This window comes from Chenopodium quinoa, unplaced genomic scaffold (genome assembly GCF_001683475.1).
Source record: "Chenopodium quinoa cultivar QQ74 unplaced genomic scaffold, ASM168347v1, whole genome shotgun sequence".
Lineage (NCBI taxonomy): Eukaryota > Viridiplantae > Streptophyta > Magnoliopsida > Caryophyllales > Amaranthaceae > Chenopodium > Chenopodium quinoa.
The window spans coordinates 2,016,102-2,033,773 of NW_018745684.1; the positions used below are offsets into that span (position 1 = coordinate 2,016,102).

A 17,672-nucleotide genomic window follows, 5' to 3' on the forward strand; every position below is an offset into this window, starting at 1 on the left:
TAAAAAAAAAAGATTTGACCAATTTAAAGGGTTGACTCTATCAAATAAGTGTTTTGGTTGTTTAGCAAAAAAAAAGTTTTTTTAAAAGCCTAGTTAAACTCAACCTACTAATTTGAAAAAAATAAAACGGGAATTGAAGTTTTCATAGTTCAATGTGAAACCTACCGACGAAATTTGGGAACAAATAGAGGTAGATAATATACGAAGTACTTTGTAATGGTAGAAAACATAAATAATTGTGCAATTTATATACTTTGATAATGAAAAATATAAATTAAATGTGCATGCATATAATACATAATAAATCATTGATGTTGGTAAGAAAGTGACAAATTTACTTATTGAGGGTTGAGTTTGCTTTAAAAAATACTCATACCTTAATAAATACACAGTTTATATGTATACATTTTATTCAACTAGCTTTTTGTCGGGGCATGGTGTATACATAAAAAGGGTAATCTATCAAGAATTTATGAAAATATTAATAGTTATTAAAATGAATTTGCAATATAAATATGAGGGAGCCCCGGTTTTTCAATCAAGAAACAAGGGATGTTTCTTTCTCAAATGGCAAAACTACAAAAGTGGTAAATAATAGCAACTTTGTCAATATTTTATTGTTTTTTGTTGGTTGACTTTGGCCTCTTGCTCCGTCTTCGTCCATTTCCTTCCATTGCTTCAACTTTCTTCATCGTCCTTTTTCAACCTTATTCATCGTCTTCAACCTTTCTCATCATTAATGATGAACGAACCTCAACTCCATAACAAACACTATACTCAACACCACCAACACCACAACAAACCCTAACCTCAACACCACCATTTAACGAAAACCCCTAAAAGAAAATACTCCGTATATAATTTAAGGGCATAGTTAACCCGAAATGGTAGCTATTTGTCATTGTTTGTGAGCTTTCCTCCATTTTAGAAGAATTTCTCAACCTCCATTTTCGAAGAGAGAACAGTGGGAATATAGTCAATAGTGTTAATCCCCCGTTTTGTTAAATAGACGAAAGTAAACCTTGCTTGTTTGACCAAATAGATGAAAATCTATCTTGAGAAACATACAACGTTTCTTATGTTGAGAAACTTGTATTTAGCTTATTAATATGCATTATATATGGTTGAATCTTTCAATAATTGAGAGGACAATAATTTATAGATGTATCTATTAAGGAAGAATGCATTTAGTTAGTTTATATTGTGTGTGAAAGACCGATAGTTCATTTAATTCATACTATGTTTAATACGAAGTACTATATTTATTTTGTGTGTCAAAAAAGCCGCAAGGGCAGTAATGTAGAAGGATTTGGATCCAAATTTTGGATACCACCTTCAATGTTTTAATCAACTAAGCTAGTTGGTATCCACAATTTTGTTAGGACAATTATAGCTCTTCGTTTCATACACTTTGGCACAATGTAGGCACATTAAGAGCAACAGAGCACCTTTTTATATTCAAACTATTTCAATTCATTGGCCTGCATTATTTGCATGTTTGATGTCATATGTTGAACCAAACACCTCCTAAGAGGTTTCGAATGAGTTTGACACTCATAAGTCACAAATAAAATTGATAAAATTGACCCAACCATTACGAATTAGTTTCCAATGAGTTTGATACACATATTCGACTTGTATTTGAAACCGTTACGAATCGAATGCAAGCATGGCTGAAATTGGTTCATTCACCATAATAAATTAATCACCAATTAATCCAAATTGAACAAATCTTAACATGTATTCAAATATACATCGAATAACTACTCACTCGAATACGAGTCGTATGAACCAACCCAACATACTCGACCGACCAGTCGACCCCATACGGTCTGATAGCACTAGCCAAAGCCCAGACGAGTTACGAGTACAACCCAACGAACCCATACGGACATACCCCTCATAGAATCAGCCTATACCAAACGGATTACGAGCAGTAATTAACTGATTATTGCATCCTAATTTTATTTTTCCTTTCCTTTGTAATAAGAATTATTATTATTTTTTTTTTTTTTTTGAGTGAGCATCCAAAAAAATTGGGGGGAGAAGCGCAAAATCGAAAACATCAAAGCTCATCAAACTTGAAGAAGAAGTGAGCATAAAATTGAACAACTGCAATCTGTTATGAAATCAAAATCAACCCAAAATTACCAGATCCAGGACATTTTGCATCCCCAGTACATCAATCTGCAATTCCCAATTGAAGAAAAAAAGGGGTTTTTGATCAAAATCAGAATCTCAGAGGAGAGAGAAAATGGGGTGGGGATGGTCAATAATGGAAGGAGTAGTAATGGTGGGTTCTTTGGTGTTGTTGGGTTGGGCAGGTTTATGGTTCTTGAATCGTAGATTATACAAAGAGTATGAAGAGAAAAGGGTTCTTGTTCAGATCATTTTTAGTATTGTTTTCGCTTTTTCGTGTAATCTTCTTCAGCTTGTTTTGTTCGAGATCATTCCTGTTCTTTCCAAAGAGTAAGATTCTTTTATCGTGTCGTGGGTGTCGACTAGTTTAGAGTCTCGGGATTGTATGGGGAGGGGAAGTGGGGGTGTTGGGTCGAATCCCGTCTACATTATTGTCCATTGAAATTGGAAGTAGTTCTTATTGTTGTGTGTTTTTTGTGTTTTGCTGCAGGGCTAGATGGATGAACTGGAAGCTGGATTTGTTTTGCTTGATTTTGTTGCTGGTTTTTATGTTGCCGTATTATCATTGCTACTTGATGCTTTGTAATAATGGTATTTTAGCTCTCTTGTTTATTTTGCATTTCTTTCCATCTTCATTGTTATTTCGAGATTTGCTGCTTTTCATTGTCAATGTTGTACAAAGTCGGACTATAGATATAGTACCATTTATTAAGGTATTATTGTATGGAAATAAGTTAGGGATCTGTTGATTACACTTTTATTTCGAATGTAGCTATTTGTTAATAGATTTGATTGATTACACTGTAAATGAATTTAACAGAAACACACATATATAGAACGTGTCTAGGAGAGGAAATCTGATTTAGCTGCTTCCGCTTTAGTGTAGTATAAGATGTTATAGTGTTTCTAAACTAAAATGGTTATAGATTATCCTTTTATGCTAAATTGCTAACTACTATGGAATGACTGATCTATTTTAACAGGTTTAAGAAAGGAACGAGCTGCACTTGGGGCTATCTTATTCTTGGTTGCTTTCTTGTATGCTTTTTGGCGAATGGGCATCCACTTCCCCATGCCTTCACCCGATAAAGGTAATTGTTACAGTCTGAATTTCCTGTTAATGCTCCGAAATTCTGTATTTCTGTGTATTCTTTTATTGCTTATGTGTGTTTGCTAGCTTGCTTCTAGATGAACGCTCTTTTAATTAACCCTGTTGGAGTCCTCACTCTTTTAATATTGCAGCTTTTCAATACCAAGACATGCTTTAGCTAAATTGATAATATAAGTCGCCTTTCTCTCTTGGCTGTATAATAGTGCTTTATGCCTGTATGATATTTGCATATCTTGATATACAGCAACCGTCAATTTTTGATTGTTGTTCTCAGGGTTTGGAGTAGCAAGGTTTATGCAGACTTAGTTAAAACAGTGTAATTTATATGTAGTGTTGACATTTGAATTGTTAGTTATAGATGGGGACTTTCACCACCAACTATTTGCTTGACATTGAGAATTGGAATATCCCATATAGTTCATTGATGAAGTTTGCAGGGTTTCAGTCCATTGATGAAGTTTGCAGAATTCAATTCAATTCTTTGTGCTTTATCCAAAAAATCCCTGCATTTCCTCTAACCACAATTTTAAGCAATAAATGGGTTTAGTTTGAGCTCAACTGGGTGCCAATGTGACTAGCACAGTTTAGGGATGCCTTGAGGATTCCATATCATATTCACTGGGTATATTGGAAGCCAGCTCTAGCTAAAGGCACTAGTAATGAACCCCGCTTTATGTTTAAAACTCCGCATTTTATTGAATTAACATTTCTTTTATGGAAGGGAAGAGATACCACTTGAACAATATGTAATTTAATGGTCATAGTTACTCTCCCATTAGTGTCTTATTAAGAATGAATAAGATGTGACTTTTAAGGTTGACTTCCATTACAATAGTCTTTAACCCATGGATTTTGTTTTGTTTTGTTGGATTTTATTTTTTTTGTTTTTCCCACAGTTCACCGTAAAAAGTTGAGAACCCTTGTAAATAATTTGATTTCTCATGTCTCAGGATTTTTTACCATGCCTCAGTTGGTTAGCAGAATTGGTGTGATTGGGGTGACTGTTATGGCTGTCTTATCAGGCTTTGGGGCTGTCAATTTACCTTACAGCTACCTGTCTCTCTTTATCAGGTATGTATTCTTTTCCTATATATGACTAATTTAAATATTGAGAGCTTTATCTCATGGTTTAATGTATGTTAGGGAGATTGAGGAATTTGAAATAAAATCCTTGGAGAGGCAATTGGTGCAATCAATTGAGACTTGCGTTACCAAAAAGAAGAAAATCATACTTTGTCAAATGGAGATGGAGAGGAGTCAAGTATCAGAAGAGGTATGTCAGAATCATACTTTGCTCTTTTTATTTTAAATATATTATTCTCTCCATCCCAATTTACTTACCGCATAGCCATTTGCACATAATTTTATGCAAGTGAAAAAGTAGAGAGAGAAAATTGGGTGAATGAGCGTGGGATCTAAAATCCAGAGATAAATTAGAGAGGAATTGTTTTTTTGAAAAGGAAAATGGGGTAAGTAAATTGGGAAACCCTAAATAGGAAAATGGGGCAAGGTAGTAATAGTTATTGATGATACATGCTTTATCTGTTGTCATAATTCTTCTTAATGTTTCATGTGTTTAAAAATGGTTTTGAACAGTGAAGAAATTGCACTTCTTCTTTGCTGCTCTTTACCTTTTTTCCGAATAGATGGCTACTTAACCTTTTAGTATATATTATTTAATTACTTGACATTATAAGCTCATCTGCTTTATGGCATGAACAAAAGCTGCATAAGGTCTTTCTCACGCTTGAATAAATTGTGCTCGATTGTTTAACTGCGCATTATTTTTTTTCCTTACTCTATGTTGTCCTCCTAAGAGAGGATGAAGAACTCTTTTGCTGATTTAAGAGTCAAAAATTCGATTCACAGCAAATTGTAAAAACTGAGATTCTTAATTTATGATCATTAGCTTTCCCGGATTGCTTATTTGGCTCACTCACAAGTCTTTTTGTAGAAGATGAATGCTAGATCTTTCCTGAAGAGAATTGTTGGAACAGTTGTGAGATCTGTGCAGGAAGACCAAAGGGAACAAGGTTGGTTGCTTGTACTTTTGTTTACCTTGAGCTTATTATCCTCTAGTAGGTATTATTGGCTGTATATTTGGCTTACAAGTTGCTGGGAAATTCTACTTTCTTTCAAGGTCTTGCTATTTTTTTGTTGGTTCCAACGTCATGGTTTTTAGTCTCTGAAGAAGCATACTGTTTAGCTATATCACATTTTCCTCCCCCTTTGCCTCTTTCTTTTAGGTGGGGGGTGGGGGGTCATTGGTTAACATGTGGCCAATGTCAATTTTTGCCATGAAATTTTAATAAGATGATGCGTAAAGAAACAAAGTCTTGGTATGCCACCAGTTTGTAAGCTGGCTTTGTGACCTCTGATTAATTAATGTGAAAATTGATTCAGATCCTTTACATCTATTCTAAAACTTGCTAGTGCTTTGGTTTTAGTCTTTGGGTGTAGGGTTTGATTTGATTCCACTTTGTAAGTGTTTGTCTCTGCTGACCGATACTTCTCAAAGTCTCAAGGACTGAATAATTTTTATTAAGTCTCTTACATAAGCTATTGTCGGTTTATAAATGAGGGGAAACATTTTTTCCAACTCCAAATCTTCCATTTCCAATATATTTGCTGCACCAGGGGCTTAATAATTATCTGGCTAATTGTTGGCTGTTGGGATTCTAAGGAAGCTTCCTGCTAGATGTTCTATACTAAATGAAACACTTTTAAAGGGATTTTGATTTTTTAAATGCTTTTCAACAATAGAGATCCTAAGGAATTGTATGTTTGGATCAGTTTGTAATAGCTTTATTTGCATGAGGAGGACTTCTCTTTGTATATTTGTTCTGTAATATCCCAATAGGAAAAAAAAAAGAAGGAAAAACATATGCGTGCATGGTTTTCTCTTACAGTTCAATTTTATTTTAAAACTTATTTTCCTTGTGAAAATCCTCATGTTATAAGGTTCCTCTTTCTTTTTACATTTTTCTATTTTTTTTTTAGATATTAAGAATCTGGAAGCTGAGGTACAGGCTTTAGAGGAGCTGTCAAAGCAGCTGTTCTTAGAGATTTATGAGCTTCGTCAAGCTAAGGTATGCTGTGGTCACTTTGTTGTTTCACTCAGCAATTCAGCATGTTTGTGTACCTTATCATGCTATTGCATATCATTATATCATAGCTAAAATTCAAGACAATCCTTAGCTATTCTCTCACTAAAACAGTAGATTATAGGTATTTAAGAGGAACATTAAGAAGGAAATGCTAAAGAGAGTCTAAGATATGACCAAAGTGAGAATCACCAATTACAGTCTAGCCAACATTTGAGAGGTTGGTACTCTCCCAAGTCATAATTCTCTCTTTTTTAATACCCCTCAATATGCATCCTACCTCCTATTATTCCCTCACCATTGCCTGACTTGGTTTTTTTTATCTCAACACTCTAATTTACTTCTCCTACAATTAGTAGATTACCCCTATTTTAACCAACTCTGGAGAATATTCCTTCTACTGCCTTCCCCTTTCAGCATAAGTGACTAGGGTAGGAGTCTGATCTATTTTGCAATTATGCATGTGTCCTTTTTAGAATGTATGTATTATTCTTGAAAATGTTTTAAGATTATTGTAGAATTGGAAAATCTGACATATGTAACTCTTAAAATTGTATTTTGTGGTATCTTGTTTTCTTAGATGGAAATGTTATTGCGGGTAACATGTATCCATTAGGTCTCATAGGTTTGCGCCTTAAAAAATCGACCCAATCTCTTGCTAAATAATAAAGAGACTAAAAGGCACCAAAGGTCTTTTGTGTTTGTGAGTCCTACTGTGGGTATCAGAGGTTTGAATAATGATTTGCAATTATGTCTTTCTTTTTCTCTTCTTTCCTTCCATTCATGCTCTTTATGAAGAGACCTTTGATGGTACTGCACTTTTAATACTTTAGTTGTTGGGTTCTTTATGGTGAACGTTGCCGTTATATCTCCATAGTCCATCCTTGATTTCAAAAAGTCTGCATTTTAATTAGTGATATTCTCTATCTAACAAAGTGCTAAGATTAGCTCATGGTTTAAGAGCATACTTGGAGGAAGGCTGCATTGTGCAATGAGCATCTCGAAGTTGCTTATTGGATAAACATGAGCTTTTATATTTTGTCATAGAAGTGATGGTGGTTTGAATAAATTATTCTAGCTACTCTTTATTTGCAAAGCTGCTTGCCTTTGTAAGTTATTTATATATTTCAAGAGCTAGCTTATCAATTGGAAAGCTAGTAAGTTGCAAGCTTGAAACCTAAAGAATTATATGTAAGCCTCAAAGCAGCTAGAAATCACCCCCTAAAAAAGAACACTTAACTTTTTGGGAGACTTTGTTATTTGCTTTTGATGGAATGTAACTGGTAGTAATCTTGCCTCATGTATACTTGTGAATTATGATGGAACTTTAATAGGTATGATGTGCTTAAAGCAACTTCTTGAATGTATCTATTTTAGGGCTATGAGCTAGTCTCAAATTCTTCTTTTTTAATGAGATAGTAGTTGGGCCTACTGGGATGTGTCTTTGAAAGCTGTTTTTCTGAATCATTACCTCCCTTGTTTCAGGAAGCTGCTGCTTTTTCTCGAACTTGGAAAGGCCACATGCAGAATTTTTTGGGTTATGCCTGTTCAGTTTATTGTGTCTATAAAATGATTAAGGTAATATTATTTTTCTAATTGTTTAACTTATCTACTTCTGATGCGCAATTGTCCTAACATGTATTGCTAAGTTGTTCCTGGTTCATCTTGAAACTTAAAAGGGGATAATTTTGGTATAAATGAGAAATAGAGTAAAGTAGGATGAACACTTAGATTGGGAGTAGTGAAATTAATTATATTACCTCAGATGTCCTATGAAAAAATAGTTGATGGTGAAAGAAAACTGGATATAGGAAAGAGAATTCTGAGAGTGAACATGCCTTTGAACTTTTTGTTTCAGAATTACGTTGTATTGTGGTAATCTCTAAGAATCCTGTCTTGTAGTACTTCAGTATTAAGTCCTTGTTTTTTTTTTTAACTCCTTTCTTTCTTTCTATCTGGCTTCACTTATTAAGTTATTATTGAATGATGTTTCGTATATCTGATTGATCTCCTTGTTCTGCAGTCTTTGCAGAGCGTTGTCTTCAAGGAGGTAATTTTTTTCTGCCAGACTGGTCTATATTGGGTCTTGCTTACTTTTTCAGCTGAAGTTCCCCCTCCCCCTTTCATGGTGATGATGTCGGAACTGACTTACAATTAGCTGAACTGCATCCTGTTGATGATCTAAGATTTTTTTTTTTCTCCACACAGGCTGGTTCAGTTGACCCTGTCACAAAGACAATCAGCATATTCCTACAATACTTTGATATTGGAATTGATGCCACGTTATTATCCCAGGTGACTTAATGAACTCTTGACATATTGCTTCTTGTATATTATAACCTGAATTGCCTTTTGCTATTGTTTACTTTCATGGCCCATACTTCAGTTCCATTATTTTGTTTAATTTTTGGATGATCCTATCCTCTAGTAAGTACAATTATAGTGATCATGATATCAACAACGCTATTAATTGATGCGATATTACTAGCATTGGTTTATAGAATTAAGATTTTATTTGTAGTACCTTAAAATACTTTGTCAGCCTCTTTGATGCGATGATACTAGCACTTTTTTAAGAATAAATGGTGGCAATAATAGTTGATTTATAGTGTAAATTTGCAAGGAGTGCATCATGAGATTCATGACAATGTCCAAGATAAAGAGTGTCCATCCGCAACTATATCTAATTCTTCATGGATCTCCATTACTTGCTAACTTCTCTATGATCTATGGACATAACTTTGAGAACCTTTTGGATGGAGTAGTAGTAGTATACTAGTTTTTTTTGGTGAATTAATTTTTTTTGATGATAGAAAGATTTGATAAGAGTTTTGAAATTTCCTTCTCTATTAATGTCTTGATAAATTGACAATTTTTTTTAAATGGAAACGTGTAGGTCTGTTGGTGAGCCCAAGCTGAAGCTATTGGGCCATAGTAATTTCTCATTTGTTTATAGGATGAGATGTTGAAATTTACAAATAGCTTAATTGTCTAACTTGATGTTTACCCAGACATTCATGAAATATTTAAGTAATAGTAGTTCTGCTGCACATCTGAGTTAGATATCTAAAGAACCTCTGTAGTAACTATGTAAATTATATTTCTGAGTAGTTTGATGTTGTATTTCCAGTTGTTAATTTTGTGCATCTTCCATTCTTTCATATGATCCTTAATTGGTGTAATTGTGATGGTGGTTTGTTGAAATTCTGTGAATTAATTTCCCTTTTTCGGTCTTTTATGTGCAGTATATATCCCTACTATTTATCGGGATGTTGATTGTCATATCAGTTCGAGGATTTCTATCAAACCTCATGAAGGTAATGTTGCCTCAAGGGTCCCTTTTCCCTTGATTTCCATACTCTTGTAACATGTAGTTTGGCTGCTCATTTATTTGTGGTTGCAATGTTGCATGTTATTTGTCTAGTGAATCTAATGAATGAAGTTATGTGCTGTTACTTGCTCAGGAATTTTTCTGCTTGTATGAGTTTAAAATCCTAGACATAATGCCCTGTCAATTTTGATCTATCAGTTGGGGCTTCATTGGCATACATGGTTTGCATTCTAACTAGAAATATTCGATTTTTGCAGTTCTTCTTTGCAGTTTCCAGAGTTGGGAGTGGATCTTCTAGCAATGTTGTCCTATTTTTGTCAGAAATCATGGGAATGTATTTTGTCTCATCTATTCTTTTGATAAGGAAAAGTCTAGCAACTGAGTACAGGTAATCGTCATACTAAAAGTGATTCTATTCTATTTTGTTATTAAGTAAATGTATATATTCTCTTTGATTGTTAATATTCAGTGGTTTGTTTGCCTGCATTGGGCATTTTTCTCATCCTCTTGAGGACTGTCTGCAAACTTATTCATTTTTTTTTCATTTTTCCCCTTTCAAAACTTTCTTTAGCCTTGATGCTCTGTGACATCTACAGCTTAATTCGCAAGATAGTTTTTTAGAGCTACACATGCAAACTTGTTGGCAGACCTCCACTTATGAATTTATGATCACTTGAGACTTTTTGTCGAGTATTACTAGTGGCACTAGAATTGCTGGGGTTCAATCAGGGTGACGCTTGTGTGTGTCAAAAGTTCAAATTATATACTTGAGGATATTTTATAGCTGGATTCAAGTGTTAGGTTTTTAGTGGCACTTACATGTCTTGATTTTGTAGATTAATAACTTACATGATAGCATTAGGACATGGTTACATGGGACCTTTTTGTCAAACCAAATTTATTCATTTATATTTTATTTTTGGGTTTGATTGATTTCTGTTCCTCATCTGTTGTGGATTTTTTTTTTTCTTTTTTTTTTTCGAGGATTAAAACATAACTTGAGGGTGTATTTTACGATAGGAGATGTTTCCCAGAAGCAGATAGAAGTATAGAACAATTACAATTGCCTACTGCTAGTCTGTTACTAGGCAATAGTTGTATATGATATAACATATAATACAAACCTCGAATGTTTATCTTGAAATCCCCAAAACAGTGTCTATAAGACTATCCAACTACCACCCTGAATTGCATAGCATGTGGAGTAGCTGCTAATTTACATGTAAGATTAGCTAATTAGCTGCCAATAATGACTGTGTGTTGCTAATGGTTAGGATATTAATCTAAAAATAGTTAATTAAAATACCTAATGGATTAGCTGAGTACAGGAAATGACAGAGCAAAACAAAGCAACTTTGTCAGGATTTTGAGGAAACAAACCTTAAGTAGGGTCTTCAATTAGCTCTTAGTAAGAATTTCAGGAACAATTTTGTCTTGCCATTATTTGAAGATTTTTCTTCTGTTTCCTGTACATTGCTCCCATATATTTAGGAATGATCAGGGAGGCTTGCATATATTTTAAATTTTAAGCAAATTGCAACATTTTGATAGTTATATGGTGTTGGCTAGTGAAGAATGATATTTTCTTCTGCAAACTTAGGGGCGACTTTTGAACTGCTTCATTTCAGGATGATAATAACTGATGTTTTGGGAGATATACAATTTGACTTCTATCATCGCTGGTTTGATGCAATATTTGTTGCTAGTGCCTTCCTTTCCTTGCTTTTGCTTTCTGCACATTATACATCTCGCCAAGCTGACAAACATCCAATTGATTAGGGGCATGTAAGTCCTTCCGACCTTACCTTTTTTGCTTTTTTCTTAAGCTCACATCATTGTCCATGTCCATTTGTTAACTTGTGCACAACTTGACTTGTAGTAGGTCTTTTATACTTGGCTAAAGTGTGGATGTCTCCGATCAAGGTCACCCTATTGTTGAGAAACAGGTATCATCATGGGAAAGAAGAGTTCAGTCATCATACAATACGATGGTATACTCGGCCTTTATCTTTTGTGCATAGATCGATATGAGGATATTGTTCTAGATTTTTTGGTGTTTGGTACCCAGAGATCTTACCGGGTATTGGTTTAGCGGAGCCTAACATGGGTGGCAGCATCCAAGTTGTTTCCATTGAATGATTGAAACCCAGGCGCAACATGCTAGCTATGATGTGGCAGTAGCAGCTTTGGCGGATAGCTCATATGTAAATTGTTGGCACCGCCATTGATATATTGGAGGGTTCATGCGGAAGGAGCTAACACATTTATTGGTGTGCTAAAAATTCTATGTAAATCTACTCATTTTATTCTTGAATATCATGATTTGAACACTTGAATTCAAAATTTATACAAGTATCATGATAAATGTTCAAGTTATTCACCATTAATGTTGAGTGTCAATTCAGCCAGAAACTTGTTCCCACGGATTTTTTAAACGTCTTTTTCCAACTGAAGCCCATAATGTAATGGCAGCTTAAATCACCATTAGGGATACATTTCTTGGCTACATGTATCATTATTCATTATCATACCAAGTGATGATTGTGCTTGGATTTATCTGAAAACCTGAATAAGAGCCCTCAATAACTAACCCACTACAGTTTTGATGCTCTAGAGACTAGGGAGCAATAGTTTTTTTGTTTTTTTTTTCCTTGCAAAATATTCATACCAACTCGGCTATATATGTTTACTTAGGCTTTCGTTGAGCTGTTTGGTTTGCAATGAAGTAGTGTTATCTCGAGTCTCATTCGATTTCCTTGTAACATTCTTATTTGCCTTTTGGACTAGACCTACTAAACTTTTCCATTTGGTGTACCGAACTCCTAAGTTAACAGTTGCTCTAGTGTATGATGTACCCTTTAAAAGAAGCATGAGAAAGCCAAGAAGGCCTACGACAGTGTCAAAAAGAAGCATCAATAGACGCTACACCCTCATCTGAATATATTCTGTCCCTCGTGCTTCTTGTTTATCCATGGTTTCTCTCTTATGTTATCTACCTATTATCTACGTCTACTCACTTACAGTGAGGTAATAGGTGTCTAGGTGAAGAGGGGCATGCAATTTGGTGCAATTTCTTGAAAGTTTAAAGTTCAAAATAACAAGACAGCTAGACACAATTATTTAGTAAAAAAAAAAAAAAAAACATATTTAGTCGTTTAACTGAAATCTTAGCAAACATGAGATAAAATCTTCAATAGCAAAAGGCATAACAATATTTGCCAACGATCAAAACAGTTGCATGTCTAGCAAAGAATCCATGAAAACCTCTTAATGTGACCAGAAACAAATATTGCAGACTCTAAAAAGCATAAATATAAGCGATCCAAATAAAGTCAACAAGTTTGATAACTACACATATGTGCTTCTGCACCCTTGGATGCTGCTTCCAAACGGAGACGATTCCAGAACAAAATTTTATTCCATCTTCAGTTTCAAGCCCCTCCAGCTGAGTTTCCCCTTATCCATGCATGCCTAGCATCTTTACTTCACACCATAGTTGTGTTAAAAGGCTTTCTCATATTATCAGTATCAACTACACAACTTAGAGAGAAGCAAGAAAACCAAGAGCTTCAAAGCAAAGCCAAATTTTGTGTTGGCTTGGCAAAACCACAGCTTACTTCAAGATTCTGCATGAAAAAAAAGTCATGCAGATTTCAGAAGATGATAACATTTCCATTCATTTTATAAATAATGTAACTTCACCTTGAGGGGATCGTGGACTGGCTGAGAAGTCCGTAGTAGTCATTGGTACAGAAATGGAGAGCTGTGTTGTGGAGAAAGAAACCTGGTTGGCCCTTTCATCTTCCAAACCCGACCATGCCTCCCTGGTATTTGGCCACTCCTCAAAGAAAGGGTGAAGAGAACGATTGCCTTGTTTCACAGACTGCGGTTGGCCAAACTCACAGTTGATAAAAGAGCGGTGAGAATAATCGTCATGCAATGAGGAATTATCCATCGGTTTTGATTGAGAGAGTGATGACATCTGGGGTGACAGTGAGGGCCACGTATTGTCCAAAGCAGAGTCCATAATGAGAGATCTGTTGCCACCTGAGCATTGAGAGAAGGATCTATTATCACCAGCCTCAGGTTTTGACCCCTGGAGGTGCCTGCATGTTTCCATCGGTAATGGTTAAACATCGATATGTATAGAATTTCTTTGAAGCAAGCAAAGGCAGATAGAAGGTAATAAGAAAGTGATGTTTCCAAAAGGATTAAGTACTCTATCTGCTTGAATTTAAGCCGTTAATCCTCACTTTCATACATCTCCCAAGATATCCATTACCATAAAAAGCTGAAAATTGAAATAATTCAGCTACTTTCTTACACACATCTCCCGCAATATCCACCATAAAACGCAGAAATTTGGAACATAAGAATTCTTTGAATCTAAATTAAATAAAGTGACTCAGGCAAGACTCAGGAGGCATTCTGCAAGCACAACAATTTGAGACACAGAAAAGCACTTGGTTGACATATCTTGGAGTTAAAACAATGCATGCCTCACTAAGCCAAAAGAAAGAATATAGATGAATGAAGAGGAGGAAATGGCCCTAATTCAGAGACAGCTACGCAGTTTTCTGCCTCTATTATCATCATGTTCAATATCCTCTTTCTTCTCTGCTCAAACTGGCGAGTCCTGAGCCGCAATTTTTTTGCTTGTCCCCTGCTGTTTTTTTATTTTTATTTTTATTTTGTTAAGGCCTTTAGGCTGTACAAAAGACTGAAAGAGGACACTGGAGATAAAAGCAGTGCAATTTGTGATGAAGTTAAATAGAAATGATAGTTTATCAGTATCAACATTGAAGTTAAATCAATTGCATTGTGAGTAAGGGAAGGGGGTTATAATTCCGACTTACAAATGAATGGTCTAAGACTAAAACTGTCAATTAGGTTGAACAAGAAAGTCTTATCTGTTTCTTGACTATAACTCAATAAGAGTTGTGGAACTGTGGAAGGGCAATGTAAGAGCCTTAAATCAGAGACTGAATTGGTTTTTCTGTACGAGTCATCTCTCTGAAGTAGTGGTGAAAATGAAAGTAAGAATTTAAGCGGGTGAGGATTATGAGTGCTGGGAACATGGGAAAGTTTCTGCGATGTTATGTGATATGGTGAAGGAGAGTTTAAAATTAACCCGCAACAAAATGAGCAACTAAAGAATACAAAATTACTTTAATCTGATAGGAACAACTTTCTTAGAGCAGCACACACTAAAAAGACCAGTTCCAATAATATGTAAATGCACATCGAACCATACACATTGCAAAGCGATCATGGAAGCAAGCTCCTAATAAATTGACATTGCAAAATAACAAAAGCTGAGATGTACATATACAGTAGCCAATATTGCCTAATAAAAATAAAGCCAACAGCAACAGTTGTATAGTGCAATAATGATAATGGTACCATAGAGCAAAGAAAATCATATTAGTATGGAAGAATGTATACCTGGAGTATTGTTTGGTAGGAATGGCATAAGGGATAGAATCCAATTGAAATTGTGATTGATTTGGATTTGAAGTCGGTGCAGCAGCATTACTAGCAGATGCAAATGCATTGAATTTGAGGGGAAGGCTCTGGTTTAGAACAGACACAGAAGTCGTCGTCGACGAAGAGGAGGAGAAAGGATTGGATTCCACATGCTTTCTTGAACGGCTGCGGCCACGGTTCATGTGGCGCTCGCAATACTTAGAGTCCGGGTAGGCTTCTTTGGCACACCGCCATTTCTTACCATCAGTTCTTCTACATCTACCCGGTTCCGGATCTATCTTCTTTCCATAACCAATCCCAATTCCAATGCCATACAAAGAATTTTCTCTACCACAATATCCCACTGCATCCCCAACCAAACCAAAACAAACAACATCAATAACTATCAGCCAAAAATTTCTTAAAGATCAAATTAAAATTAGTGGGTATCTCAGTATATCCACAACAATCAACCAAAACAAACATCAATAACTATGAACCAAAAATTAGATAAACTTAAATTAAACTTAGTGGGCATTGCTGTACATCCCCAACAAACCAAAACAAACAAAACCAATAACTATCAACCAGAAATTTCACAAAAATCAAATTACAATTAGTGGGTAACCCCAGTACAAAATCAACCAAATCCAAAGCAAACAACATTAATAACAATCAACCAAAATATTCATAAAAAAACAAATTCATATTAATAAATATTCCAGCACTATTCCAACAAATCAAAATAAACAAATTCAATAACTATCACCCAGAAAATTCGTAGAAATCAAATTAAAATTATTAGGTTTCCCACTACCTCCCCAACAAACCAATACAAACAAAATCAATAAGTATCAACCAAAAATTTCATAGAAATCAAATTAAAATTAATGAGTATCCCAGTACAACCAAACAAGCCAAAACAAACAAAATCAAAATCTATCAATCAGAAATTTCGTAAAAACCAAATTCAATAAAATTCCCAATAAAACAAAATCAAAGCTTTATCAATTAGAAAACTTGTAAAAATCAAATTAAATTAAAGGGTATCCACTACATCCCAACAAACCAAAAACAAATCAAAACTTTATCAAACAGAAATATCAAAAAAATCAAAATTAAAATTAGTGGGGTTTAATTAGTAATGTTCAAAAGTACAAAACTCACAAGTAGGGCGATGGAAAAATGCAGAAGAAGAAGTTCCGAAGCTATTTTGAATAGGAAGAACTAGATCTGGTGGTACAGAAAGTCCAGCAATTAAATACTTATAGATCAAAGCTTGATGCTCCAATTCTTGCCACTGCGACACTGTAAACGGCGAAACCCCTTCTGACCCTCCTCTATTCATACTCAACTAAGGTTGTTGTTGCTCTCAAAGTTTTCGTTATCGTATACTTACACTTAATGTTCTGTTCACCGTAAACGGCGAAAACCCCTTTGATCAACAGCTCATTCTTGTTCAAAGATTCGAAACCCAGGTTGAATTTGCAGAAATTAGAGGAATAAAGGGTGGATTTTTGGTGGGTTTTTGGAGTTGATTAACAAATCTGGAAAAAGTGGTACAAAGATTCAGAGAAATGAGGTGATATTGTTGTTTATGAAGTGGATAAAATGGGAGTATTTCAGCTTAGTTGTTTGTTTGACCTCAAGAAAATGAAACCCTTTTTATGGAATAGTTTTCAGCATTACTGTTGATAATGGAAGTACAATAAGTCAATTAAGTTTTTCATTACGTTTTCAACGGCTTCTGGTTTGTTTCCAAAACCCTTTGATTTTTTTTTGGTTGGTTTTTTTAATAGCAATAACTTCATGAGGCCAATAGGCCCAATGTAAATACACTACTCAGCCTGTCCAATATCGACTAAATAGCAGCCCAGTAAAAAAAATAAAAAAAATAAACTTTAGTGCTCGTATCATGTATGGTTCACTCTATATCTATGCACTATATACAGTTGACAAAATTATACTTGAGCTGAGTTTGTGGATGAACAAGTACACTAATTGGTTAACCTCTTAAGGGGTGATATTCAAGATTTGCCCTTATAATTCTCTCTACATCAACAAAAAAAACCAAAAAAAAGAAAAGAAAAGAAAAAGGAATTAAAAAAGCCGAGTTTGAGTTAAATTTTGGGTGTGAATTTAGCTTGAATCAATTTTTCAATTTCTTGTTTAAGTTCACCTAGTTTGGTTTATCTCTAGTTTTCATGGGAAGTTGCTCCACTTTTCTAAGATTTGACTTTTTCTTATTTGAATGACACTTCTTAAGTTCTTAGGAATTGGCATGAGAATTGTGACTTATCAGTAAGAGTGATAAGCCCTTTCCTATGTCCATAACAATTGCAACTTTCCAAATAAGTTTCACTTTCTCACTTTCATGTAAAGGTGGGCAACGTGCCGTGACGTGCCGCTACGAGCCGTGCCTGGTGGGTTACGGTCTCCGGCGGGCCGTGTCGGGCCGTGCCACCATGCCAAAGTCAGCGTGCCGTGCCAGCCAAAATCGTAGGCCAGCCCATGGCACGGC

At 35.0% G+C, this 17,672-nt stretch overlaps 2 protein-coding genes across 5 annotated transcripts; one reads left to right on the forward strand and one right to left on the reverse strand.

Moving 5' to 3' along the window:
* Positions 1-1,983: 1,983 nt before the first annotated feature.
* On the forward strand, positions 1,984-12,206 carry LOC110718233 (GPCR-type G protein 2-like). Of its 3 annotated transcripts, none has more exons than XM_021897054.1 (14): positions 2,255-2,469; positions 2,630-2,730; positions 3,123-3,230; positions 4,201-4,321; positions 4,394-4,523; positions 5,205-5,283; positions 6,251-6,339; positions 7,840-7,932; positions 8,378-8,404; positions 8,563-8,649; positions 9,600-9,671; positions 9,943-10,073; positions 11,314-11,470; positions 11,565-12,206. In XM_021897054.1, the coding sequence occupies exons 1-13, from the start codon at positions 2,255-2,257 to the stop codon at positions 11,462-11,464; spliced, it is 1,404 nt and encodes a 467-aa protein (XP_021752746.1). In that variant the 3' UTR covers positions 11,465-11,470; positions 11,565-12,206. The 3 variants fall into 3 exon arrangements, with proteins under 3 accessions (XP_021752748.1, XP_021752746.1, XP_021752747.1); XM_021897055.1 differs by having other exon boundaries at positions 11,568-12,206; XM_021897056.1 differs by lacking the exon at positions 11,565-12,206 and having other exon boundaries at positions 1,984-2,469; positions 5,208-5,283; positions 11,314-11,464.
* Positions 12,207-12,745: 539 nt separating this feature from the next.
* On the reverse strand, positions 12,746-17,320 carry LOC110718234 (growth-regulating factor 5-like). 2 transcript variants are annotated; one of them, XM_021897058.1, is made up of 4 exons: positions 16,319-17,316; positions 15,131-15,515; positions 13,388-13,791; positions 12,746-13,311 (listed from the first exon to the last, which is right to left on the reverse strand). In XM_021897058.1, exons 1-4 carry the CDS (start codon positions 16,497-16,499, stop codon positions 13,304-13,306), a joined length of 978 nt encoding a protein of 325 aa, XP_021752750.1. In that variant the 5' UTR covers positions 16,500-17,316; the 3' UTR covers positions 12,746-13,303. The 2 variants fall into 2 exon arrangements, with proteins under 2 accessions (XP_021752750.1, XP_021752749.1); XM_021897057.1 differs by having other exon boundaries at positions 12,746-13,791; positions 16,319-17,320.
* Positions 17,321-17,672: the final 352 nt, after the last annotated feature.

Bases quoted from the DNA above. Each gene is read 5' to 3' on its own strand.
- LOC110718233 (XM_021897054.1), top strand. From the start codon at position 2,255: ATGGGGTGGGGATGGTCAATAATGGAAGGAGTAGTAATGGTGGGTTCT. The intron at 6,340-7,839 runs GTATGCTGTGGT...CCCTTGTTTCAG, and splicing joins ATGAGCTTCGTCAAGCTAAG to GAAGCTGCTGCTTTTTCTCG. The intron at 7,933-8,377 runs GTAATATTATTT...CTTGTTCTGCAG, and splicing joins GTGTCTATAAAATGATTAAG to TCTTTGCAGAGCGTTGTCTT.
- LOC110718234 (XM_021897057.1), bottom strand. From the start codon at position 16,499: ATGAATAGAGGAGGGTCAGAAGGGGTTTCGCCGTTTACAGTGTCGCAG. The intron at 15,516-16,318 runs GTGAGTTTTGTA...TTGGGGATGCAG, and splicing joins ATTTTTCCATCGCCCTACTT to TGGGATATTGTGGTAGAGAA. The intron at 13,792-15,130 runs GTATACATTCTT...GGAAACATGCAG, and splicing joins CCTACCAAACAATACTCCAG to GCACCTCCAGGGGTCAAAAC.